This window comes from Xyrauchen texanus, chromosome 34 (genome assembly GCF_025860055.1).
Source record: "Xyrauchen texanus isolate HMW12.3.18 chromosome 34, RBS_HiC_50CHRs, whole genome shotgun sequence".
NCBI lineage: Eukaryota > Metazoa > Chordata > Actinopteri > Cypriniformes > Catostomidae > Xyrauchen > Xyrauchen texanus.
In genome coordinates this window covers 23025996-23052743 of record NC_068309.1, presented here as the reverse complement: position 1 = coordinate 23052743, position 26748 = coordinate 23025996, and the positions used below count along the sequence as shown (strand labels likewise).

At 39.2% G+C, this 26748-nt stretch overlaps 1 protein-coding gene across 1 annotated transcript in view; it reads left to right on the top strand.

The window, feature by feature from the left end:
- LOC127627699 (neurexin-1-like) overlaps nucleotides 1-26748 on the top strand; it is a 527683-nt gene that overhangs the window by 218893 nt on the left and 282042 nt on the right. The window contains exons 15-16 of the mRNA XM_052104201.1: nucleotides 9036-9209; nucleotides 11030-11152. Of these exons, the coding sequence (XP_051960161.1) occupies nucleotides 9036-9209; nucleotides 11030-11152 (297 nt within the window). The remainder of the gene's footprint in view (nucleotides 1-9035; nucleotides 9210-11029; nucleotides 11153-26748) is intronic.

Below are 26748 nucleotides of genomic sequence, written 5' to 3'. Positions count from 1 at the left end.
AGTGAGTGGTATTAATTAAAGTTTACTAAAGTTATCTCCAAGCCCAAGTTCATGATATCCATTACAGATGAATGCCGTTTTTTTAAGACATTACATTAAAGGGATCATCGATCATACTCATTCAGAAGTGGTTTTCGTCTTGCCCTTTACACACAGAGATTTGACAAGATTTCTTGAATTCTTTAACTATTTTGTGCACTCTAGAGGGGGAAATGCCCCAAATCCTTCCAATTTGTCTTTGGGGAACATTGTTCTCAAAGTGCTGGTTTATTAGCTGAAGCATCTGTTGGCAAATTGACAAGTCTTAAATGATCCTTGCTCTTGAAGGACTAGGCTGTTTTAGAGGCTCCTTATACAGTATACAGTACTATGACACAATTTGTTTAACATCTCCTTGTGAGGGGGTTCATTGGGTGGGAAAGGAGGAAACATAAAACTTGGGATTTCAACTCAAAAGGTAAGACTTTAAATAAACTCAAAATGGCTTTTCAGCACAATACTCAGGGTCACACAACAGGCCTGCTTTTCAGCAGTTACAACTCAACAAAGTCCTTTGTGTCAGGTATCTCTCTCCCTGTGTCGTCTCTGGCATGGTCACTTTTTACCGCACTCCCTACTGCTTACCGCAACTAGAAACAGGTATTAGACATTATCTGGCTCAGGTGTGTGCACCCTTACCGCATTCTCTCTCTGCGGACGAGCGCTCAACCACGCTCCCGCCACCACACTCCTGATGTTTCAGTTCTTGGCTGATTTCTTTGGATTTTCCCATGATGTCAAGCAAAAATGCACTGAGATCGAAGGTTGGCCTTAAAATACATCCACAGCTACACCTCCAATTCAGTACACCTCCTATCAGAAGCTAATTTTCTAAAGGCTTAATGTAATTTTCTGGAATTTTTCATGCTGCTTAATGGCACAGTTAACTTAGTGTATGTAAACTTCTGACCCACTGGAATTTTGATATAGTCAATTAAAATTGAAACATTCTGTCTGTAAACAGTTATTGGAAAAATTACTCGTGTCATGCTCAAAGAACTTTAGATGTCCTCAATGACTTGCCAAAACTATAGTTTGCTAATGTAATGAGTTTTTTGTCTTGTGTATGTAAACTTCTGACTTAAACTGTATCAAGTTTATATTTAATAATATAAATCACGGTAATGCACCATAAAATATACAGGCATCAAAATTACATCCCGAAAAGCCTGAAACGTCGTTACTGTATTTCTTACCACAGCTGCCAGTTTTTTACCATATATTTAACAGGATTTTTTTTTACAGTGTATATACTTAAGAAAAGGAGTCTCCAGCACAAAAGATCACTGAATTACTAAATCTAAATGCAAGTTAACTTCCTGCTTGAAATACAAGTGTAATAAAGCCCAAATGAAAAAAGGCTATAAAGTGCTAACTCCAGCTGTCAAACTCCAAGGGCCCTTATTTTATTCGGCTACCCCAGAATAATTCCTTTAAACATCAGAAGAACAACTTCACAGTACGTGTCAGTTGTAATTGATCAAGCAATTATGCCAGAGAGAATGGAGAGTGGTGCAGCAATCCCCAGAGTCCAATGCTCTTCTGTGAAGTGTAAAATGAACATCCTCAGGCAGGAAGGTGCCGGGATGTGCTGTTGTGTTCAGCGAGGGAGCCAATGGAATGTGATGCTTGATTTGTTATATGTGTTGAAATGAGCATATGTGGAGAGCGCTCATGACAAGCTGCCTTCTGAGCTGGCGATAATTACGGGGTTTTTTTTCTTCCACAAGGAATTGCTATCCAGACCCTGTAAATGTTTTGCTGAAAATTAGTTTTATCAAATTAGAATCGGAATGCTTTAATTTCCCCCATGGTGTGGGGAAAATCCAGGGGTTAGGTTGAAATGTGCATGTCAATTAGTTCAGTAGTTCAGTTTAGTCAATGGAAAGAGATTCAAGGATTGAGTGTCCTGTAAATACACACACACCACTATTTTTCATGCTGCGCTTAGTCTTAGGGATTTGAACAAACGTTTAACCCTAAGTATTACATTTTGGCACGCAACTCATCCTCTACAGTTTTGCTATGACATGAACAATCCGGCAGCATTTTGAACAGAGGTGAGCTATTAATAATCCATCAGACATGTGATCCACCTAGTGGATGATAAAATGAGTGAACAATAATTCCATACACTTGAATTTAATAATCAAAGTAATATTATAGAGACATTGGTGTGGGTAAGCGACCACTTAGCTATGCCCTTGGAACCAACCACAACATCTTATCATGGTGGTGATTTTTATAGTTTCAAGAACTACTTAAAAAACTTGTTGAATTCTTTTTGTTCTTAAAGGAATATTTAACCAAAAAAGTTCTGTGAGAGAACATCATTCAAAATTATGTTGATGAGCGCTAAAAACAATGCAAGTTATTTGTGTGGACATGCATGCCACTTTGAATAAGTGCAAAAATACACAACGGACGTTGAGTGTTTCACTGCAAATTGACTAAAATGTAGTGATTTTTTTCTCACTACAACTTATTGTATGCCTCCAGAAGACTTGCAATATGACTGGGGGGAATGGGGTTGGGGCAAAAGTCGCATTGATTATTATTATAATTTTGATCCTATGATATTCATAAAAAAATCTCTTTTTGTGTTCCTCATAAGAATGAAACTCATATGGGTTTGGAACAACATGAGGTTGACAGAATTTCCATCAAGCCATTAAAATAACTAAAGACTACCCCTAATCCAAACTCTTACCCTAAATTTGTATTCGTTTTAAGAAGATTTCCTTTATGAAGCTCTGCTTCACAGGATATTGTCACTATGTCTGCTGTGGAGATACAAGAATTTGGCATGATTTTAAAGTTTGGGCAGTAGCAGTGGAGTGTGTTATATTTATACTAGGAGGTGTAATCCTTCTCTCAAGGCCAGTGGTCACAGCCAAAGGTGTTTATTTTTTGCTTTTCTCTGTCCTCCATTTTTATCCAGCAGAGACATTACTTTGTCATTACTCAACAGAGATGCATGACTGGAGATGTCATTTTTACAATCTCTCTGCAATTCCTTCATATGAAAGCAATTGATTTTCCTCCCTCTCACCCACAGAAGGAGCTCTGCTCTCCCACTGCCCAGGCATCCATTGAATGACTAATGAAAAAAACTATTGGGTGCATAATTGAATATTGTGATTGAAGTCCCTTTAATAGTCTTTGCATAACAGTGAGACATACAGAGCTAATAAGCATGAACGGGCTATTCTCTGTGTAGCCGTATGCTTGTCTACCCTGTGCTCAACTCCTGATTATGTGCTGTGAGCTGGAAGTTATTTCATTTTGAATCGATGCACCCAAGTACTATTAACTATATCCTTGTGTGACCCCTCGCACACACGCATGGAAGTTGTATTTTGGTTTCACAATACGCAGCGCATAAATTAATTTAAACTGACTGATCTCAGTTCAGAAGACTCTGGGGTGTCAGTAAATGGTTAAAATTTTGACGTACGGAGTCATGTGACAAAACAACATGCCGCCAATCAAAGCGGAGTTTCCCAACAAAACTAAATCTGGTAAGACAACTAATAATGTTTTCACATTAAAACCTGTGTGAATCAAAAGATTACAGTTTTTTACTCTGCCATCTCCTTGTTGCAGACTTGTGTTGTAACATCAGGGAGGTTGTTATTGTATTCCAATTTACTGTCAATAAATTAGCATATTGAGTAAAAGTTTAATCCAAATTGAAATACCGGTAGACTATACAGGTCTGGAAAGCAGATGTGTTGAAAGGCTTATGTGATTGCTTCATACAGACGAACAAACGGAGAGGATTTACAGATGCTGACAGACTTCAAAAGACTCAGGTTGTCAGATTGATCATCGATAAGATGCAGTCATGTTCTAATCCTTTTGTAAATTGCATTAGTGCTGTTAGGCTTCTGAAATGTGTAGTTCAGTGGTCGAGGAAATAAACACAGTCCGAAAATATCCACCAGTTTCCCCGAAAACGTTTTGAGTCGATTCTTGATTCCCAATGCCTCGGAATAAATGAATCGATTCTTTTTGGAATCAATTCCCATCCCTAATCCTAACAGGCAGAGCTATAGCCTCTCCAAACAGATACTAACACCATCACTGCGTTGAAGAGTAACTGAGAGCAATTACAGGTAGTTAGTTTATTGTGAGCCAGATTGAGAGGCCATTAATTAAAGCGAAAAGTTAGAATAAAAGAATACAATTTATCTGTAGCAAGATCAAATTAAATTAAACAGAGCAAAGGTTTAAATGAAGGGGGCTTTTAATGGTTGTCTAATTGGGTGTGTTCAGCTGGAGTGGAAAAAGAGCATATTTCAGCAAACAATCAGGAAGAGAGTGCACTCTTTGACCGTGGGACGAAAATTGCCATATGTGTTCTTGCTTGTCAGTTTTAATGTGTAATTGCCTGTCTTGGAGCCAGAGCTCAGTTGGAAATTGCATTTCACTCAAAACCAATTCCCTCTAAACATGGTTTGCTCAGTGAATGTTTATCTAAAGGTCCCTGCAAGTCTTTGATGTTTTCCAGCATTATGTATTTGCAGAATGAAAAAATGAAATAATAAAAGAGTAGAATGAAAGCAACATGTACCTCAAAGAACATGACAGTGCTTAAATATAGCAATACTGCTTTAGTATTGTAACTGTGAATCTGTTTACTGTATGTTCACACTATCTGTTATCTAATTTCTCTAAATCACCCAGAAAAAAGAGCTGTTTTTTCTCACCTAATAAGGTTTTCCACAATGTGGCACCATTAAACTCAAACGTTTTGCATTTTGAACGTCATGCTTATCCTTATGTATTCTGACTAAAATATCAATATTGCAGTCATTATTCCTCTTCTTTGGTATTATGTTATCTATATAAGGACACTTCATATGTATTTACAATTAAATAAGCCATGAAAGTCAGTAAAAAAAAATACAAATATATATATATATATATATATATATATACACACTCACCTAAAGGATTATTAGGAACACCTGTTCAATTTCTCATTAATGCAATTATCTAATCAACCAATCACATGGCAGTTGCTTCAATGCATTTAGGGGTGTGGTCCTGGTCAAGACAATCTCCTGAACTCCAAACTGAATGTCAGAATGGGAAAGAAACGTGATTTAAGCAATTTTGAGCGTGGCATGGTTGTTGGTGCCAGACGGGCCGGTCTGAGTATTTCACAATCTGCTCAGTTACTGGGATTTTCACGCACAACCATTTCTAGGGTTTACAAAGAATGGTGTGAAAAGGGAAAAACATCCAGTATGCGGCAGTCCTGTGGGAGAAAATGCCTTGTTGATGCTAGAGGTCAGAGGAGAATGGGCCGACTGATTCAAGCTGATAGAAGAGCAACTTTGCCTGAAATAACCACTCGTTACAACCGAGGTATGCAGCAAAGCATTTGTGAAGCCACAACACGCACAACCTTGAGGCGGATGGGCTAGACCCCACCGGGTACCACTCATCTCCACTACAAATAGGAAAAAGAGGCTACAATTTGCAAGAGCTCACCAAAATTGGACAGTTGAAGACTGGAAAAATGTTGCCTGGTCTGATGAGTCTCGATTTCTGTTGAGACATTCAGATGGTAGAGTCAGAATTTGGCATAAACAGAATGAGAACATGGATCCATCATGCCTTGTTACCACTGTGCAGGCTGGTGGTGGTGGTGGTGTAATGGTGTGGGGCACCTTCTTGGTACACTTTAGGCCCCTTAGTGCCAATTGGGCATTGTTTAAATGCCACGGCCTACCTGAGCATTGTTTCTGACCATGTCCATCCCTTTATGGCCACCATGTACCCATCCTCTGATGGCTACTTCCAGCAGGATAATGCACCATGTCACAAAGCTCGAATCATTTCAAATTGGTTTCTTGAACATGACAATGAATTCACTGTACTAAAATGGCCCACACAGTCACCAGATCTCAACCCAATAGAGGATTTTTGGGATGTGGTGGAACGGGAGCTTCGTGCCCTGGATGTGCATCCCACAAATCTCCATCAACTGCAAGATGCTATCCTATCAATATGGGCCAACATTTCTAAAGAATGCTTTCAGCACCTTGTTGAATCAATGCCATGTAGAATTAAGGCAGTTCTGAAGGCGAAAGGGGGTCAAACACAGTATTAGTATGGTGTTCCTAATAATCCTTTAGGTGAGTGTATATATATTCATCTCAAATGAATTGAATGATATGCTAATGAATTAATGAAATATAGATTTGAATTCAGATGTTTACATACACTTAGGTTGAAGTCATTAAAACACATTTTTTAACCATTCCAACGATTTCATATAAGCAAACTATTGTTTTGGCAAGCCTTTTAGGACATCTACTTTGAGGAAAAAACATGTCATTTTTCCAACAGTTGTTTACAGACAGATTGTTTCACTTTTTATTTGACTATATCACAATTCCAGTGGGTCAGAAGTTTACACAGACTAAGTTAACTGCCATTAAGCAGCATTAAAAATTCCAGAAAATTATGTCAAGCCTTTAAACATATAACCAATTAGCTTCTGATGGGAGGTATACTGAATTGGAGGTGTACCTCTGGATGTTTTTTAAGGCCTACCTTCAAACTCAGTGCATCTTTGCTTGACATCATGGGAAAATCAAAAGAAATCAGCCAAGACCTCAGAAACAAAACTGTGGACCTCCACAAGTGTGGTTCATCGTTGGGAGCAATTTCCAAACACCTGAAGGTACCATGTTCTTCTGTACAAACAATTGTGTGCAAGAATAAACACCATTGGACCACGCAGCCATCATACCACTCAGGAAGGAAACACATTCTGTCTCCTAGAGATAACAACAGCAAAGGACCTTGTGAAGATGCTGGAGGAAACAGGTAGACATGTATTTATATCCACACTAAAATTCCAAAACCCCATATAAAGCCAGACTACAGTTTGCAAGAGCACATGTGGACAAAAATCTTACCTTTGGAGAAATGTCCTCTGGTCTAATGAAATAAAAATTGAACTTTTTGGCCATAATTACCATCTTTATGTTTGGAGGAAAAAGAGTGAGGCTTGCAAGCCGAAGAACATGTGATGCATGAGGGTGGCAGCATCATGTTTTGGGGGTGCTGCAGGAGGGACTGTGCACTTCAAAAAATAGATGGCATCACAAGGAGGGTGCATTTTTTGGATTTATTAAAGCAACATCTCAAGACATCAGCCATGAAGTTAAACCTCGATTGCAAATGGGTCTTCCAAATGGACAGTGACCCCAAGCATACCTCCAAAGTTGGGCAAAATGGCTTAAGGACAACAAAGTCAAGGTATTGGAGTGGCCATCACAAAGCCCTGACCTCAATCCAATAGAAAATTTGTGGGCAGAACTGAAAAAGCGTGTGTGAGCAAGGAGGTCTTGACTGGAGGAATGGGCCAAAATTCCAGAAAATTATTGTGAGATGTTTGTCGAAGGCTACCCAAACATTTGACCCAAGTTAAACTATTTAAAGGCAATGCTACCAAATACTAGCAAAGTGCATGTAAACATCTGCCCCACTGGGAATGTGATGAAAGAAATAAAAGCTGAAATAAATAATTCTCTCTATTATTATTCTGATACTTAATATAAAGTAGTGATCTGAACTGACATAAGACAGGGAATGTTTTCTTCGATTAAATGGCAGGAATTGTGAGTTTAAATGTATTTGGCAAAGGTGAATGTAAACTTCTGATTTCAACTGTATGTGAATATGTGGAGAGAAAACCCCTCATATGCAGATGATTCGAAGGAATTAATTATTGTTACAGAAAAATGCATTGAAAAGGTATAACAAAAAGAAGCTTAAGAAGTCTATTAATTATTTATTTTCATATCATTAAACATTGAACAACCTATTATTAACCTACAATCCACAGCAATCAATTTGTCAGAGGTAGACTTATTGCCGTTCATGCAGAAAGCTTTGTCTCATTCCACCTGTGATATTTTTTAATTGTTTGTCTATGTACACATGTGGACTGATGTCGATTGCTTTCCGTCTGGGGTATTTTGCGTCTTGTCTTGCTTCTTTGAGTACCACATTAAGACTCCATGGCAAATAAAATCTGTTTGAATGTGTCATGAAACCCTTCCGTTCGGTTCTGTTCCATTCCATTGTGCTCCATCTAACTGTTTTTTAATGAAATAATGCTTCATGTGTAAATGTCTTCGCCTGGACTGTTATATGATAAACATCTGATGAACATTAAATCATAAAACATAAAAATTGTCTCCAATTTAGTCAGATTCAGCTCAACAAGCATTTAAAGTATTTATGGTTTAATTATTTTATATATATATATATGTATAAATCACTGAACAAAATATATATCTAATTTTTAAATATCTTAAATTAAAGTCAAAATTTTAAAGGTGGCTTTGGTGCCCCATAGATCAAATTAAGCTATACAGAGAATTTACATTATAGCTCACAATATTCAAACCTGTTAAGTTAAATTATCACAGTATTTTACCGTTTCAATATGTATTCTACAGTGATTCCTCACAACACTGTTGCATAAGTCAGCTTCTGACAACCAGAGGCAGAGACATGTTGTACTGTGTTAATGGGCTCAGTCATTTCAATTCTCCACCTCTCTTCTCTATTCCCAAATCACTGTCTGAGCGCTCTCCACTGCCAAACACCACAGATGCGCATTGTGACGGAGCATAAAGCAAGAGACATGTCTATATCGTTTTGCCTTCATCCTCACATATGTCTATCCACATGTTCTTTTTTAACTTTTAAGTTACATAATTATATGCCGTTTTATGACAGCTATGTTTTTGTTTTTGTTCTGCACATCAAAGGTCCATTGGTATTAGACTTCATCAGCAGGGAATTAGCTTAAAAAGAGAACCACACATATTCTGCTCATCATAGACTAACACACACGATCAGCCCACCTCATGAAGCTCAAATTAACATTAGGAAGAGAATTCAAATGCAAGGCATAATCATTGTTTTATGCTTTATATCTTTTCTTTCTCTGTGTTGTATAGGAGAGCTTTATGTTGGAGGTGTGGGTAAGAGCATGTACAACAGTCTGCCCAAGCTCATAGCATCTCGGGATGGCTACCAGGGTTGCTTGGCCTCAGTTGATCTAAACGGCAGGCTTCCCGACCTCATCACAGATGCCCTGCACCGGGTGGGCCAGGTGGAGCGAGGCTGTGAAGGTTTGTGTACTGTCTGATGAATTAACCATTAATTTTCTGAATTATAATTATAACAGCATTTGATTCCTGTCTTAAAACACATTGGTTAAGGCACTTTCCACTGATAATCTATGTTGTTCCATTAAGTTTTTGTCACTGTTGCCGGCTGCCCATTGTGAAACATCAACCGTTGACTGTCATGAAAGAAGATCTGTCGTGTACATTCTCTGCTCATCTGCTGTCATCTCTACTTTGCTCTGATGAATTAGTTTAAGGATTGATGTAGTGCAAATTATGCAAATTATTTTTCATGCCTACATTGCTGTTATGTTGACTACAAATACTTTTAAGTTGTAAAGACAATGACTATTGTTGGACTGCTGATTTTATTTTAATACATTTACACATCAATTTGTGAATTTGTTTAAAAAAAATTGGGATCAGGATCAGAGTCTGCATTTACTGCATTTAACACACGAATGACACTATGATTTCGGTGATGCCGAAAACACGGTCGGAATCACTAAATATAGTCATAAAAATATAATTTGATATAAAAGTTGGAAAGTCAAAGAATTTTCTTATTTGGGATGAAAATTAATTGTTGAATGCACAATTAATCAAATTAAAATTGCAATATGTTTTAGTGTGAACAGAGCAGAGAGAAAATCACTCTGAAATGTGCAGCACATACAGACTTTATATTTATGTGATTAAATTAACCTCCCAGTTACCTAAAGTCTCTCTAATGTCTCATGCGACGTTCACACAATATATTGTGTTTATTTGGAATCCAACAGAAACCCTACACCTAACCCTAAACGTATCCCTATTACTAAATCCAATCCTAAACCTAACCTAAGTAACGGCAAATGTGACTCTCACGGTATTTAGGCTGTGGGGGTGTTACCCTCAAGACACAGCCGCTTTTGGGGGTTTAATAATCACACTAGGCCACGTAGTATGGAAAAAAGTCAAAAATATATTACTACTGTGTATAGTAATGTAATGTTTACTCTCATTGAAAAATAATAATTATGTATTAAAGCCATATCACATCTGTGATGTTCTGTTGTTTATTCTGTTAAGCACTTTCAATATTGTTTTCAATGTTGTTTAGGAGTGTGCTCTGAGGATTTTGAATAAAATCACTTAAACTGACAAAAGAAAAGGATAAAAAATATATTATGCAATATTATATGAAAAATGTAATTAAAATAATAACATTTTTATTTGATAAAAACGTTTTTGAATATATTTTATTTGACACCATTTTGATAATACAATTTAATTAAACTGTCAAATACAGAATAAAATGAAAAATAACCAACCAATAACCAAAATGTTTTTTTGCTTAAATTTTACACCTGTTGGCCACATAAAAAAATCCTTGAATTTTTCTGGAAAATTGTGCCTTTAAAAGAGTGTAAATGTTTAAACTTTTAGATACGTTAGATAGATTATTATGTAATATACAATTACCAGAGCAGGAACATTTGGTTGTTTTAACACAACATTTAATTTAATGTTTACTGTGAAAAAAAAGTAAACCAAAAAAAAAAAAAAGAGTTTAAAACCCCAAATTGTGGTAACAGAGTTGCATAAGTTGCAAACCTTATATAAAATAAATACAAAATAAAACAGCTTATATACAGTAATACTTAGTTTTATCTACTAAGATGTCCACTTATCTATTAATCACCATGTTTTCTGAAGTTTAAGCGCCTCCTTTTTACTGCTCATTTGTTGAAAAAGAGTTTCAGGCCCTAATTTGGACCCTATTTGTGGAAAGTGCAGCATGCAATTAAAGATGTGACTCTTGCGATTCCTGTTTGTTTCAGCCGGACCTGGTACAACCTGCACAGAGGAATCCTGCTCCAATCAGGGGGTGTGTCTGCAACAGTGGGAGGGGTTTACCTGTGACTGCACCATGACAACATACGGAGGTCCCCTCTGCAGTGACCGTGAGTACCGTTTTGCGTTTTGTAGGGATTAAACAGATTTATAAAAGAGTTTTGTTTGACCGCATTAATAAGCCTTTCAAGCCTCCTCTTTTGTTAATCTCCAAGGTAAGTGTTTGAAGCTACTTAATGATGGTGCACTGCAATGCAGTCTTTTTTAATGTGGAGATAAGGCAGAACACCCTAATTAGTGGGAGCCACAAGATAATGTTCATAAAGAACTGGTAATGTTTCAAGTGACCCCTAAACTGACTGCAGGAAGATATGCAATTTGGGTTGCATCTCAATTGTTTTAATTATTACAAAGCTTGGAGGTGAAACCGTGGGTTTTTAATATGTGAGATAATCTACGCACAGCAAAACAACCTGGCATTGCTCAGATGGTAGATTCCGTTTGATTTAATAATATTCCCATATTTTTGACAATAATGCTGTGGCAACCAGCCTGATGAGCTAAATGAAGATGATTAGGGTTAGCTTTCCTAAACAAAACAAGGCAATAACAGAGGTCTGTGTTTGTAAACAGGTTTGCCTATACTTGTGAGGGATACGTTTGAAAATGTCCTCACTAATATCGTGAAACTAAATAAAAACTGACTTGTGAGGATATTTTCAGAGGTCCAAGTCATGTTTAGCAAATGGTCATTCTGAATAAGACAAAAAATATTGACTTTGCTTGTTACAACACAATGATTATAAGTGACCATTGCACAAGCTACATACATAAACATTTGCAAACTTTATCAAGCATGCAATATAACAACGTGAAGTTTGTTGATGCAGCATATTTATGTGTACAAAACCTCCACACTACTAATTCAGTTATCAGTACTGCTCTCCACCATAATGTCACAGCACTGGATACCTGCCATACTTTAAAACTCAACCTCAGTCATGGAACTGATAATAAAGTTGTGAAAATGATTACGCATAGGTACACTGTACATTTAATATCATTTAGAAAATAGCTTAAATAAAAAAACAAACAATTTGAGGTTTAAATAGAGTAATAAAAAGCTAATGATGTATGTCACGGAAACATTCTGAAGGCCATCTGAAGGCATTTTGTTTTGGCAGAGGGAGTGCATAATCTTATTATTTCAAGAACATACATACATTTAGCAGAAGGGGGGGATAAGATATACTAAATAAAGATAAGTGGGCCAGTATTTAACGTTGAAGTGATTTTGGGGCTCTTTAGTGTGGGATTAGGTGAAATTCAAATGTGATGTAGTCAAGCTAAGACTCGATTTACTAAGATAGCCTTAAATTGGTAAACAAACAATTATTCTTTCTTGAGACATGGTTTAAACTGGCAAGATATGTCCTAATTTAGACAGTGTACAAAAATCATTCATGTCCATCCTTTCTTTTCACATCTGATTCTTTGCCATTAAACTGTCCTTACAGGAAAAAGTTGTTAACCCTTGGATTTATAATGGATTTTTGTATAAATTAGTAGTAAAATGTAATCCAAACTTCAACTAAGTCGCAACAAAAGACCAACACAGTCTGATTCATACAGTGATTGTGTGTTATAACCAGGCCCAGTCAGAATTTTTTCCCCCACATTTTCTGCACTGACTTTTTGGAAAATATATTGACTGCTGCAGGCTGGATTTAAACATGAGAAAATGTGTTGACAGGATAGTTCAACTAAAAATGAAAATGCTCTCGTCATTTACTCACCCTCATGCCATCCCAGATGTGTATGACATTCTTTCTTCTGCTAAATGCAAACAAACATTTGTAGCAGAATAGCTCAGCTCTGTAGGTTAATACAATGCAAATGAATAGTGACCAGAACACCAAAAGCTCCAAAAAGGAGATAAAGTCACCATAAAAGTAATCCATCAGACTCCAGTGATTAAATCAATGTCTTCTGAAGCAATCCAGTTGGGTTTGGTTGAGAAAAGACCAAAATATATCTCCTTTTTCACTTTACATCTTGTCATTGCAGTCTCAAGGCACAATCATGATTTGAAGCTCGATTACACTTCCTAGTGCTTGGTGCTTTAGCAAGTGTAATTAAGCTTGAAATCATGATTGCCAAGGATACTGCTTTCAAGATGTACAGTGAAAAAAGAGTTATATTTTGGTCTGTTCTCACCCAAAACCAACTGGATCACTTCGTATGACATGGATTAAACCTCTGTAGTCTTAAGGCTGATTTATACTTCTGCATCAAACATACAGTGTAGGATCTGCGTAGTGTCCAACGTGTTGGTTTGCATTTATAGTTCTGTGTTGGTGTGTTTACATTATTTTTTGAGTACACAGTCAAAATGCTATTGTATTAAGACAAAAATGCCTTAATTTCTGAAATAACTGTACATTTAGTTCTGCAAATAAACAAGGCATTGCAAGGTACATTTTTAATTCAAAAGTATTTATGACATTGCTAAAGCATTAAAAATGAGTTAATCAAATTATGTTTTAGGCCTATCTAGGTACATATGATTTATTATACATGTTGCCTGCCGTACAAAGAGACAATAAATATGCACAAATAATAATAAATAAATTATGTGGCATACTTTGACGCTCCGTGCTGAATAAATAATATTGAAACGAATCAATAATGTCATGGTTACTGTCGTAACCTCCATTCCCTGAGGGAGACACAAGGGGTCTTCCTTGGAAGCCTTGCATACCTCTGAACTTGAGAAAAGGCCAATGTGAAATTGGCAGACAGAATTTGCATGCCCCGCCCCTGGACATACGGGTATAAAGGGAAGCGGGCGGGTGTCTGTCAGTTAGGATTTGCACTGAGGAGCCAAGAATAAGGCACGGCCGTTTACAGTGGTAGGTCTAGTGCTGTGGCAGGAGGGACACAACGTTTCGTTCCCTCCCTCAGGAGTAACGACAGTAACCATGACAGTAACTCGACGTTGTGTCGAATGAAGTGACACAAGGGATCACATTTAAAAGTGCCATGCACTAGTCTGTGTTACGTGAACTGACGAGACAGGTGCAAGCAGGCTGCTGCGTGCTAGAGGCAACTATGTCGGCTGCACATATCCCTCCCAACGCCCCCAAAAGAGATGTCGTATACAGACCTTAGGTTCCCGGGCACTCCTGAGGGGGGAAAAGGTGCTACATGACTAGCATGGTAACAAGCCCGGCAGCCGCGGCCTTTTCTCTCTCTATGTCTCTCGCATTGAGTGTGAAGTGGCTGGGGCTATCTTAGCGCTTTGAAATGTGTCGGGGAAGGCGGTCTTTCCGGTCCTATTTTTCAGGGGGAAAAGACCCTCCGGAGGCCACATCCTGCCCAAGGTGGGGGCAGTTAACACGTGGCAAATACACCACAAGGGTTGTGAAGCCGTTCGTGGGAGCGGCGTGGTGGTAGGTCCTGCCTAATGAGGGGGGGAGCTCTACAAGCGCACCAACCGGGGCAGTGGGACTGCCCAAGGGAGACGCGGGTCCACCGACAGGGGGACCATACTGCGGAAACTACATCACAGGGAATTTGCCTAAGGAGGGAACTAAGCCCGTGGAGCCCTACCCCAGTTCAGAGCACCTGTGGCTCGTAGTGGGTCTGGACGTTAATTGCTCCAGAAGGCTAGGGAGGAGAACATGCAGAAAGCAACGCTTAGTGGCTAACCTGGGAGAGAAGGCGCAATGGATCAACTTGGTGAAGGGCATTGTGTGCAAGCGGAAACACCCGGTCGGTTGTGCCACTTTACAGAGTTCTCGGCCTCAGGATAACGTGAGTATGTGCCGGACCGAACTCCAGGCAGGTGTCGTTGACAGAGAACACTTACAGGTCCCCAACCCTCTTGATGTAGGCTAACGTGATCAGGAGGGCCACCTTCAGGAAGAGGGCCTTGAGCTCAACTGAATCAAGCGGCTCAAAGGAGGGTCTCTGAAGGCCCGTGAGGACCACTGAGAGATCCCAGGAGGGGAACAGGCTCCGGGCGCCTTTAAGTAACATGATAATCAAGTCGAGCTTACCCAGGAACTTGCCATCTGCTGTGTCGTGGTGGGCCACAATAGCAGCTACATACACCTTCAAGGTGGAGGGGGACAGCCTCTCCTCCAAAACTCTCCTGCAAGAATGAAAGCACTGACCGAACCACGCATCTCTGAGGGTCTTCAGCTCGGGAAGAACACCAATTCGTGAACGAGCTCCACTTTAGGGCTTAAAGTTGCCTGGTGGAGGGAGCTCTGGCTTGGTTGATCGTGTCTACGACTGCAGGTGGTAGATCACTAAGATCTTCTGCATCCCATCCAGGGGGCAGATGTGGAGGTTCCAGAGGTCTGGGCGTGGTTGCCAGAGGGTGCCCCATCCCTGAGAAAGAAGATCTTTCCTCAGGGGGATTTTTCAGGGAGGTGCTGTCACGAGGAGTGTAAAATCCAAGAACCAGGACCGGGAGGGCCAATAAGGAGCCACCAAGGTGACTTGTTCCTCGTCCTCCCTGATCTTGCACAGCACCAGTGCAAGGAGGCTCATTGGGGGAAATGCTACTTGTGCAGCCCCCGGGCCTGCTGTGTGGCAGTGCGTCTGTCCTGAGAGGAGCTTCTGTCAGGGAGTACCAGAGCGGGCAGTGGGAATTGTCCTGGGAGGCAAAGAGATATATTTGTGCCATGCCGAATCGGTCCCAAATCAGCTGGACTACCTGGGGGTGGAGCCTCCACTCTCCGCTGAGCGTAACCTGTCGCGACAGAGTGTCTGCCGTCGTGTTGTGGTTGCCAGGGATGTTAGTGGCATGCAGCGACCTGAGTCACGGCTGTCTCCAAAGGAGGAGATGGCGGGTGAGTTGTAACATGACGAGAACACAGCGCCGCAGCATGATGTGAGATATTGCCTCTGTCTGCTTCTTCACCACCGAGAACTGCAGGGCGAAGTTGTCAACGGTGTCACCGAAGAGGCCGAGATGGGAGACAGTGGCGTTGAGTGTTGTTTTAAAGCTTAAAATCTTTGCTATGCATTTAGGCAAAATAACCAGCTCTTGTAAACAGATATCTTTTGTCGCATTTTCGCTTGTTTATATAAAAACAGCAGAAAAACTAAATGGTTCCAAACACAATGTGACATGATCACTGATCAGTGAATATAGATGCAGAGATAAAATAATCTTGGAGAAAATGCAACGCTACCACAGATAATTTGTTGTCATGCTGGGGGCGTTCTCTGGTAACACAGCTGACCAATCACAGCTGTTGTCATCTGCGTCGATGCAATGCACAGTTAAATTTTTGCAGAGGTGCTTAGGGGGCGGGGGAGCTCGCTGCCATCTGCCAGGAGGTGGAGTAGCCACTGATGTCTATCAGGAGGTGGAGGAGCTCGCTGTCGTCCGCCAGAATACGAGATCCAGTGCCATCGCCCAGCCTCGCTGAGGACCGCTGCACAGCTGGCAGAGGACCAAATATTTTTTACCTCTCTTTCTCTGTCTCTCCCCCAGCTCTTTCCATCTCTCCCCAAAGAGGTGAGGAAGACCTGCCGGCAGAAGGACGGCCGGAAGGACAACACCTCCCCTCCAGAAATGAAAGAGTGTGTCGTTATGTTTCAGTTCAGCATTTTATGTCAAATTAAGTTCTGTTGATTGTTCACTCCAGTTTTTGCTTCCTCCTTGGTAGGGGAGGCAGAATCTGCCACACGCATTCAAATGGGCTTTGCAATCCCCAATGCGATTCTCACTGGCTCACAAACACATTTAAAATAGTCTGTGCGGTTGAGACCAGTCCGCAAATTACCTAACCTGCTCTGTGCTCAAGCTGCTTTATCCATGATTGAGCCATATTGATAATTGACCTGTGTAGCACTGTTTCTTTTAGCTTTAGAAGCAAGCAAAATATGCTCAAAGACATACAGATGACAGGGGAAGGCTCATTAATATTCACAAGGAAATTGCTAACTGATTGTTCAGTGAAACATTGCGATCCCCTGCCATCCTATGTTTCAGAAATGAGCTTGCGGGTCACACGTGTGCTATGTGATCACCAAGAGTTTGTGCATGTATTTGTGTGTGGTGGGGTCTCTTTCGCAGTGTAGAAAGCACACAGCTGATTGGGGCTGGCAAGCATTATGTTGCTTCAAGAATATTAATTATTAATATTAACATGTGAAATCCCAGCTCATAATTCAGTAGTGGGGCAGCGTCACTGCAAAATGCATATAGGGGAAACACTAGATTACTTTTATGCTGACTTAATATCCTTTTTGATTATTATATCAAATAATTCACTTGCACTGAGAATGAGATATTATTAAAACAATCTTTGTTTTCAGTAGAAGAAAAAAAGTCAGGGTGAGTGTTTTTGGGTGAACTAGCCCTTTAAATGGAGCAGAGATTGTATTATTATTAGAGCTGTTGGTCGATTAAAATGTTAAATTGTGATTAATCACTTTTTATGTAGTTAATCGCGATTAATCACAGATTTTAAAAGTGCAAATTTGACACGATATGTACTTGTCAAAATTCATTTATTTCCATTTTAGGAAAGAAAATATAATGCTTTATTAACATTTTCTAAACAAAGCCTTCCACAATATAAACAAAGAAATGCACTAAAATATCACCAATTCAAGTCACAATAAACATTTCCCAAAGTATAATTGGGAGTTTGATTAATTGAAATAACTAGTCTCCCCATAGGTTGCATATTCATTGTAATAGGCATTTAATCTCTTAAACTCTCCTCCTCCACAATATTAATCTGTCAATAGACTGTGCCTATCCGCTTTGTTACAGCAATCGTGAAGCTGCGTTCATGATTCACATCAGAGTGCCAGAGTCGAGGGTGTGCTTTGAACTCACCATGAAAAGCGCTTGCAGACAAAAATGTCTTATTGTATGTTTTGGTGATGGGTAAGGTTTGGTGTGCTTCTTTTACCTGTATCATAGGAGAGTGTTACAACAGTATCACCCATAGGATGTCTATGGGACCGCCATTTGTAGTCTCCATTTGGTAGAAGGGCTCTAGTGCTGTTGTGTGTGCAAGTGTTATGACGCTGAGTGGACAATGACGGCCATTTCAATTCTGCTGAGTTTTCTGTGAGGTGCAGACCTGTTACGATTCCATGTGGGTCTGGTTATGACTGTGTTTGCCTATTGTTGAGACATAGTTTAAGATCAAATTTCAGGACCAATTTGAGCAGAAATCCATGATAAATCCATGGGTTTACATACTTTGTTTATAGTTGCAAATATAAATGACTTCTGTGGAAGTGTTTTTCTTTTTTTTTTTGGGCACATTGAAAAATTAATATTGCAATACATGGGCGATATTGCAAAACGTATAGTTATTTTTCAGTCAGAAATAAATGGAACAAGAACAAACAATGAACAGAGGAAAACATGGGGATTAAATACACAGAGACTAATGAGGAAACAAGGGACACCTGATACTAATGAACACAAGGACCAATGAACAAAAACCATGAAAAACAATGTTTAATTGTTAAAGAAAAAAATTAACAATTAACATACATAGCAACCCCTGGTGGGAGAGGGCACTACAGGAGGCAAGGGCTCAGAGGCTTTGGCATCTGGGGATTCAGAGGGCTCAGAGATCAAGTCATCAGGGGACTCAAAGTGTTCAGAGTGGCTGGGCATAAGGGGACTCAGAGAGCAAGGCACTAGGGGACTCAGAGAGCAAGGCACTAGAGAATTTGAGGGGCGGAGCCATGGAAGACTCTGACCCTTTGGACAGGGGTCAGCAGACTGGGTGTCGTTCGCTGGACAGGTGTCATACTGGAAGTGGGCGGCCGCTGGGCACTGAACAGACTGGTAGCTTGTGTCTGACAGGTGCGGACATTTGGGCTGAGCAACAGACTGGTCAATGGCTGCTGGGTACTGGACCAGATCGTCAACGGCCTCAGGGAACTGGACAGGTGTGTCAACGGCCTCAGGGAACTAGACTTGTTTGTCGATGAACACTGTGGCCGGAAACGGTGGCAGCTACTGGGTAACTACCTCTGTGGCCATGAGTGCCAGCAGGGGAATGACTTCTGTGGCTATGAGTGCTGGCAGAGGCAGGGGAAAAACCTCCATAGCCGTGAGCGCTGGCAGCAGCAGGGAAACAACCTCCATGGCCGTGAGCACCAGCAGGGGAATGACCTCTGTGGCTGTGAGCGCTAGCAAATGCAGGGGAATGACCTCCATGGCCGTGAGTGCTGGCAGCGGCAGGGAAACAACCTCTGTGACCGTGAGCACTGGCAGTGACAGGGACAGGGGAATAGCCTCCATGGCAGTGAGTGCTGGCAGCAAATGGGGAACGATCTCCGTGGCTGTAAGTGCTGGGAGCAATTGGGGAAAGACCTCTGGGGCCGTGGGCACTGGCAGCAACTGGGAAGCAGGAGCCCTTTTCCTCCTCATCTTACGGACAGTCGGGAGCACTGCTGTTGGAACGGGCTCCATGGCCAAGGACACTAGCACTGGGGATGGATGAGGCTTCATCATTGACTGTGGCAGTCGTGGGCAGGCTCGGGGAATCTCTGAGGAGCCGCATGGGGACTGTTACAAAGTACAGTTAAAGATGCCTCATGGCATCCATGACTTGATGGGCTCGCTGAGCCCAAATCAAAATAGGTCCTTTAACACGAGCTTTCCCCAGTTTACACAACCTATGAGGGCACAAAAAAGCTTATTGAACTCTTCAATTGTTTCACCCTCCTGCTTCAGATATAACAGTTCCACTGTTGGATCAATTTTTTTGTGTTGGTTCTTCTGTATTAATAGCTGGCTGAAGAAGGCTGAATCCAAATGCAGTTCTTTAATTAAATAACTCAAAGACTCTCAACACACTGGAGAATATCACAAAACACAGGAGTTAATGCAAAACTAGAACACATATATTACAGTCTGAAATAAGAACCAACAATGAACAGAGGAAAACACAGGGATTAAATACATAGAGACTAATGATGAAACGAGGGACATCTGACACTAATGAACACAAGGACCAATCAACAAAGACCATAAAAAAGAACTACAAAACCCATAAACAAACGAAAGACAAAATGAACAATAAACATACATAGCGACCCTTGGTGGTCACCTGGGAAATCCTTACAATCACCTTTTTTATACCCACCCTCATGAAATACTATGGGACAGGCTGCAGGTGTGATGAGAAAAACAATGTTTCTCAACACACAATCCGGTGGGCAGCCACAGAGAATGGGAGCAAATTCACTAATGTATGACTCATTCCCTTCCTCAAACAGTGTGACAAAGGCAGTCATTCATCCTTTAGCCCTATCCCCTAAAACACACACCCATTCAAACTCTATGAGGGTGATTTTTCCAGACAGCAGGCATATGGGGAGAATAATTTTGGTTGACCTTGGTAATTAGTGAAGATTATTTAGGAATATCATTATCACAAATTACGCCTTCTGCCAGTGTGTCATCTCATACATTTTCAACGACTTTTTGTGTGCAGCAGTTTTTAATAGGAGGCTTGCTTTTAGTAACAGGAAATGTGAGCTGCAGACAATCATCCAATCCTGTCCAGACTTTATCTGAATACACAGTGAATGACAAGCAAATCCCTTAGTATGTCCTGGTTGTATTACATACATTAAGTCTCATGTTTCAGAATAAGGTTAACCAATTTATAAAAGCTCAGGGGGCCACAAAGCTGGATCCCTGTAGCCTCGAGGGCTGCACTCTTAATATTTATAGTAATTCATATTTATAATAGACTATACATATACTTATTTAGTTACACACACACACACGCACACACACAGTCTACCGGCTGAATAATATTGTTTAGTATTTGAGTTGAAGACATTTAATGCCCATTGCAATGAAAATGAAACCTATGAGAAGACTAGTTCTTTCAATTAATCAAACATCCACTTAAACTTTGGGAAAGGCTACTGATCGAGAAATGCCTGTGGGTGTGGTCATCATATATATATATATATATATATATATATATATATATATTAGTACAAATATATTCTGCTTATAATTATTCATTTTATAGTATTTATTTATTCATTTTATATATAGCCTATAAATTAGGAGAGTAACAGTTACATTTTATAGATTTGTAATTTTTCAAAGATCTTTCTACCACATTTCTTTCCTTGCAATATAGAAAACGGATATGACCAGTTCTGCTGGCATTGTCAATGACACTCTCAACTAATACACACCATGAGTGTTCATCATCACACTCACCAGAGATACATTCAAAAACAAGAGAGATATATCCGATATTAACTCCAAAACTGCTCCAGTGAGTCATTGTAATAAAAAAGTCATAAAGATTTGTTCACCCTCTGTAGCGTTTGGTGGTGAAGTAATGCAGATTACTAATATGCATGTGTGCAAAGGCATCTAGTGCAGGATAAACTACCTGTACTATTTCTTTCCTTTGATGACTGTTATAATGACAAACATGTATCTTCGTTGAGCTATTCAAAGAGTTTGACACAGCTTCGGGCTGATCAGTAAATCTCAGGTGAGTTTAAGATTGCGCATGTTTAAGTGATTTTTTCCGTGACTTTTTCCATGAACATACCTTTCATGCAAACATACCTTTGCAGATTATTTTCCTCTCTAACCGTTCTGTGATTCTGCAATACAAATAACTACGATAAATACTCAATTCAACACATTTGATATTGATGAATGTTTTTGATGATGAAATCATATCGGGCAGCAAAAGATGGCTCGAGGCCTGGATGCGGCTTGCTGGCCTCGTGTTGAGTAGTGCTGTTTTGGAACACTGTAGGAATTTATTAAGAATGAATTGTGGCCATTCATTTCATTTATACACTCACTGAGTACTTTATTTGGAAAACTATGGTCCTAGTAAAGTTCCCAACATGGTCTTCTGCTATTGTAGACCATCCGCTTAAAGGTTTCACGTGTTGTGCATTCAGAGATACTATTCTGCTCACTACAATTTTACAGAGCTCGAACCAGTCTGGCCATTCTCTGCTGACTTCACTCATGTCAAGTCAAGTCATTTTATTTGTATAGCGCTTTTCACAACGTACATCGTTTCACAGCAACTTTACAGAAAATCATGCATTAACAGAAAATGTAATTGTAATATCTATAGAATCTTAGTCATCATTGTGTAGTATGATTAAATATGATTGTAAATTGTGTATAAAAATAAATAATTTAATAATAATTTTTTTAGAACCCCAGTGAGCAAGGTAAAGGTGACTGTGGCAAGAAACACAAAACTTCACAAGATGTTGGTTAATGGAGAAAAAGCCAGACTCACTGTGGGGGCCAGTTCTCCTCTGGCTAACATCATGAATATAATGCCAATATTACTTATGTATAGTGCAAGTCATGGTTTAGAATTAGTAAACTAAACAAGTGTTAAGGGCCAGTGTTTTAACCAAGATTTTGTGTGAACTGTCTTATGAGAACTTCATCCTGTGTTAACTGCAGAAGTTCACATAGATGCTTTGTCCTTTGTAAATTGGCTGATGAAGGCACCAAGGTGATGCAGGCAGAGATCAGTGAGGTGCATTGCAGTTCAACCGGCAGGTCATTTTGGTGAAGTCTGTCCTATCTTCTGGACATGAATAGAAACAAATACAATAATATTAGCGTAGATGCCATTACATTTTTTGCAGAGTTATAGATAAAGATAAATGTCTAAAGCTGCCAAATTGTAAGTTGATGGATAAATTAGGTATATGACTGTCTAAATGGATGAGTCTTTAGTCTAAACTTAAACGGAGTGTGTCTGCGTCCCGAACAATAGCCTAGTTTCAATCCACATTTAGTGCTATTTCGTTATCGACAAAGTGAAAATGTGAAAAATACATTTGCCACCTTCTGCCCGTTTCCATTCAAATGTTCTTTTAGCAATAAAAAGGGTGTGCGTGATGACGTCATGCCTAAAAAAAAACACTTTGTCACATAAGTTTTGGTTTAGCACAAAAGAAATCCTTTCAGAAATGTTATGTTCAAATGATATTCAATATTTTGAACAATCATCTAATCAAAAGCATTGCCATCACAACTGCATTATGTCCCGCATATTTCTTCAGCAACATTTAACAACCAACTGAACTTGATTATCATCTAATATTTATATTTTCTGAAGAAGCAGTAAATGCAATCTGAGGCAAAGCGTGTTAGATTTAAAATATTTTAATGTTTTAAAATGTTCAAAAACTTATTTTCTGATAGTACACTCTTGTAAAAGTCTTGAAAACTTACATACAAATAGAACATTCTGAGAACGTCATTCAGCCGATATTATTCTTCTACAGAACAGGGTAAAGCTAATTTTAGTTTGAGAAAAGAAAAGGCATATATAAGTCTAAAATATATATTTGTTTTCGTTTGGTAATAAAAAAAATTATTTAATGCTTTTTTTCATTTGGTAATGATTTTTAAATTGTTTTTTATTTCAATGCTTTTTTCGTTTGGTAATTTATTTAATTTAATACAGGGGATTTTGCTGGCATTTTTTCAAATGTAGACTAGACAATAATTTAATAGAAGTAGGCTGTAAGTGTTCCAAAATAAAAACGCTGAAGCTTTTCACCTAGTATTGTGCATTTATTCTTAATTTAAAACATCTTTATGCACAGAATTTATATGTTTTTTGTACCGTGGGCTAATTCCGTGACTGGCGTCAATTATTTTGAATGGTATAGAAAATAATTTTTTATAAATAAACTGATGGATACTGCGATTAAATTAATTGCAAAAAGTGGCCATTCATTTGTTCAATGTGCACTAGATGATGTGTTGGCTCTCCTGAAAGTGTCATGTTTGAAGCATCATATCTATATGCCGTAAAGATCAATCCATAATCACGTAGAATAAATTGGCTTTCAATACTGTTGTCATGATTAACACAGGCGATTGGGGCAAACACAATTTTTGCGTTGTTTCCCAAACCATTTTTTCTTGACATTTGATGTATCGACATAGAGTTTATGCGCTTGAGTTAAACAGAAAAATATTATGTCGACATTTCTGACATTTTAGAGATAAGGTGCGTTTCCATCTGCTTTATTTTGATGCGCTGAAACTTTTTTCGCAAAGAAAATGGAACCATAGTTATTGTTAGGAAGAATATTCCATAGTTTAGAAGGCAAATAGGAAAATGATCTACCTCCTTTTGTGGATTTTGATATTCTAGAAACTTTTAACAGGCCAGAATTGTGCAATCTTAATGAATGTGATGGCATATAGCATGTTTGAAGGCCTCTTAAAGGGGTCATATAATGGTACATGCACTTTTTCAAGTTGATTGTACTGAAATGTGTGTTGGCTGTGCCTGTACACAACCATCCTATTATGATAAAAATCCATCCAGTGTTTTTGTTTTAATCTCCTTATATATTTTCCCCTGCCTCAAATCGAGCCGTTCGACCGTGTGACGTCACACGGTCGGACGCCCCTCCCAGGATTGTTGATTGACAGCAGTGTTTCAACACAGACCCGCCCTCGCTCGTGAGCGAGCTGTCAATCATAGTCCGTCATCATTGTTGATACACTGGAGCAGAATGGTGCCTAAACGATTGTGGTGTTCTGTTCTTCGGTGTAATAACGAACACAGCAGTCATTTTGATGTTCCTAAATCTGAACCGCTGAAGACGCAGTGGCTGAGTTTTGTTTACGATGGGAATATTCCCCACGAGCAACGTCAATGCGTTCATGTTTGCGCGAATCATTTTTCACCAGACTGCTTTATAAACGAGGGTCAGTATAAAGCTGGTTTTGCTAAGAAGGGGCGGGGTGACCAAAGCTCATTATCATTTAAAGTCATATGCACTGAAACGGCGTGCTGAAAACGGAGCTGTTTTTGAGCAGGTAAAATTTGTGTTTTCTTAAAATACTAATGAGAATTTGTAATAAAAGTATATTACAAAGTTTTCATTTAGACCCTAAAGATTCATATTAACTTGTACAAAAATGGCATTATATGACCCCTTTAAGTACTGTGGAGCTAGACCATTCAAAGCTTTGTAAGTAATTAACAAATTATTAAAATGAATACGAAATTTAACAAGTAGCCAATGTAACAATGATAAAATGGGGCTAATATGATCATATTTCTTGGTTCTAGTCAGAACTCTGTCTGCTACATTTTGAAACAATTGAAGTTTATTTATTGAACTTGCAGAACATCCTCCCAGTAATGCATTACAATAATCTAGTCTTGAGGTCATGATTTCATGAATTTGTTTTTCGGCATCAGCAACAGAGAGCATGTGTCGTATCTTAGCAATATTTCTGAGTTGGTACAATGCTGATCTACAAACATTGGAAATTTGATTTTCAAAGTACATATTGGTATCAAATATAACACCTAAATTCTAAGCAACTAAATTGGCCCGGTTGCTAGGGAGGGTAGAGTCACATGGGGTAACCTCCTCGTGGTCACTATAATGTGGTTCGTTCTCGGTGGAGCGAGTGGTGAGTTGAAGTGGATGGTGTGAAGCCACCACACACGCTATGTCTCCGTGGCAACACGCTCAACAAGCCACGAGATAAGATGCGTGGTTTGACATCTCAGATGCGGAGGCAACTGGGATTCGTCCTCCGTCACCCGGATTGAGGCGAATCACTACGTGACCACGAGGACTTAAAAAAGCACATTGGGAATTGGGCATGCCAAATTGGGAGAAAAGTTGGAAAATAAATAAATAAATACATATAAAACATTATATTTTAGCGGCTTATTTTTAGAGGTTTTTGGTCCAATAATTAGTGCACCTGTTTTGTTGGAATTGAGTAGAATGACATTTCTGGCCATCCAACCTTTATTTCATTGATACACTTTGCTAATTTGGAGAATTATGAATTTTCCTCGGGTTTCGAAGAAATATAAAATTGGGCATTGTCAGCATAACAGTGAAAACTTATTCCATGATACCTGATCATTTCTCCCAGGGGAAAAGCAGAGGCCCTAAAACTGATCCCTGTGGCACTCCATACTTTTGTTTGATTTGACAATTCCTCGTTTACACAAACAAAGTTGTAGTGGTCCGCTAAATAGGACCTGAACCATGCTAATGCAAACATGAGTGTGATCGTTGTACCATGGTGTGGGACTTTTTTCTTTAATCTAAGTGGGGCGACACTATCAAGAATGCTAGAGAACACTGCATTTTATATTTTCTGTTATTACATCAAGTTCTGCTTACTGAGTATATGAGCTAAATTTGGAAGATTAATAATGAAGCTACCTTTAGTGGTCAAAAGAATAGTTCTTCCAGAACAACAGCATTAGCTGATTGCAGCAAACAAGAGATGAGGTAATGATCTGAGATGTCATTGCTCTGTGGCATAATTTCTATAATATCAACATCAACTCCATATGACAGAATTAAATATAGCATATTTATATAGGATATATATAGGATTATAGGATTGCCCTTTCCTTCTTCCTCTGTGTTCATTCTGAGTTCTCTCCATCTTTCTGTACCATAGATCAGACACTCAAGCAGTAACCATCAAATTAAATAGATGATGCACTTTCATGTGTGCTGTTTTGCCTTGCAGCCTTCACCTTTCTCTGCGAGCATCTGCTCAGCCAACCTTACATTTTACATATATTTTTCTGCCATGCCTTTCCCTTAAAATTTACTGTTACCTTACAGGAGTAATTGTTTGTTTTTTGTTTTTGTTTTTTTAACAAAAAAACAG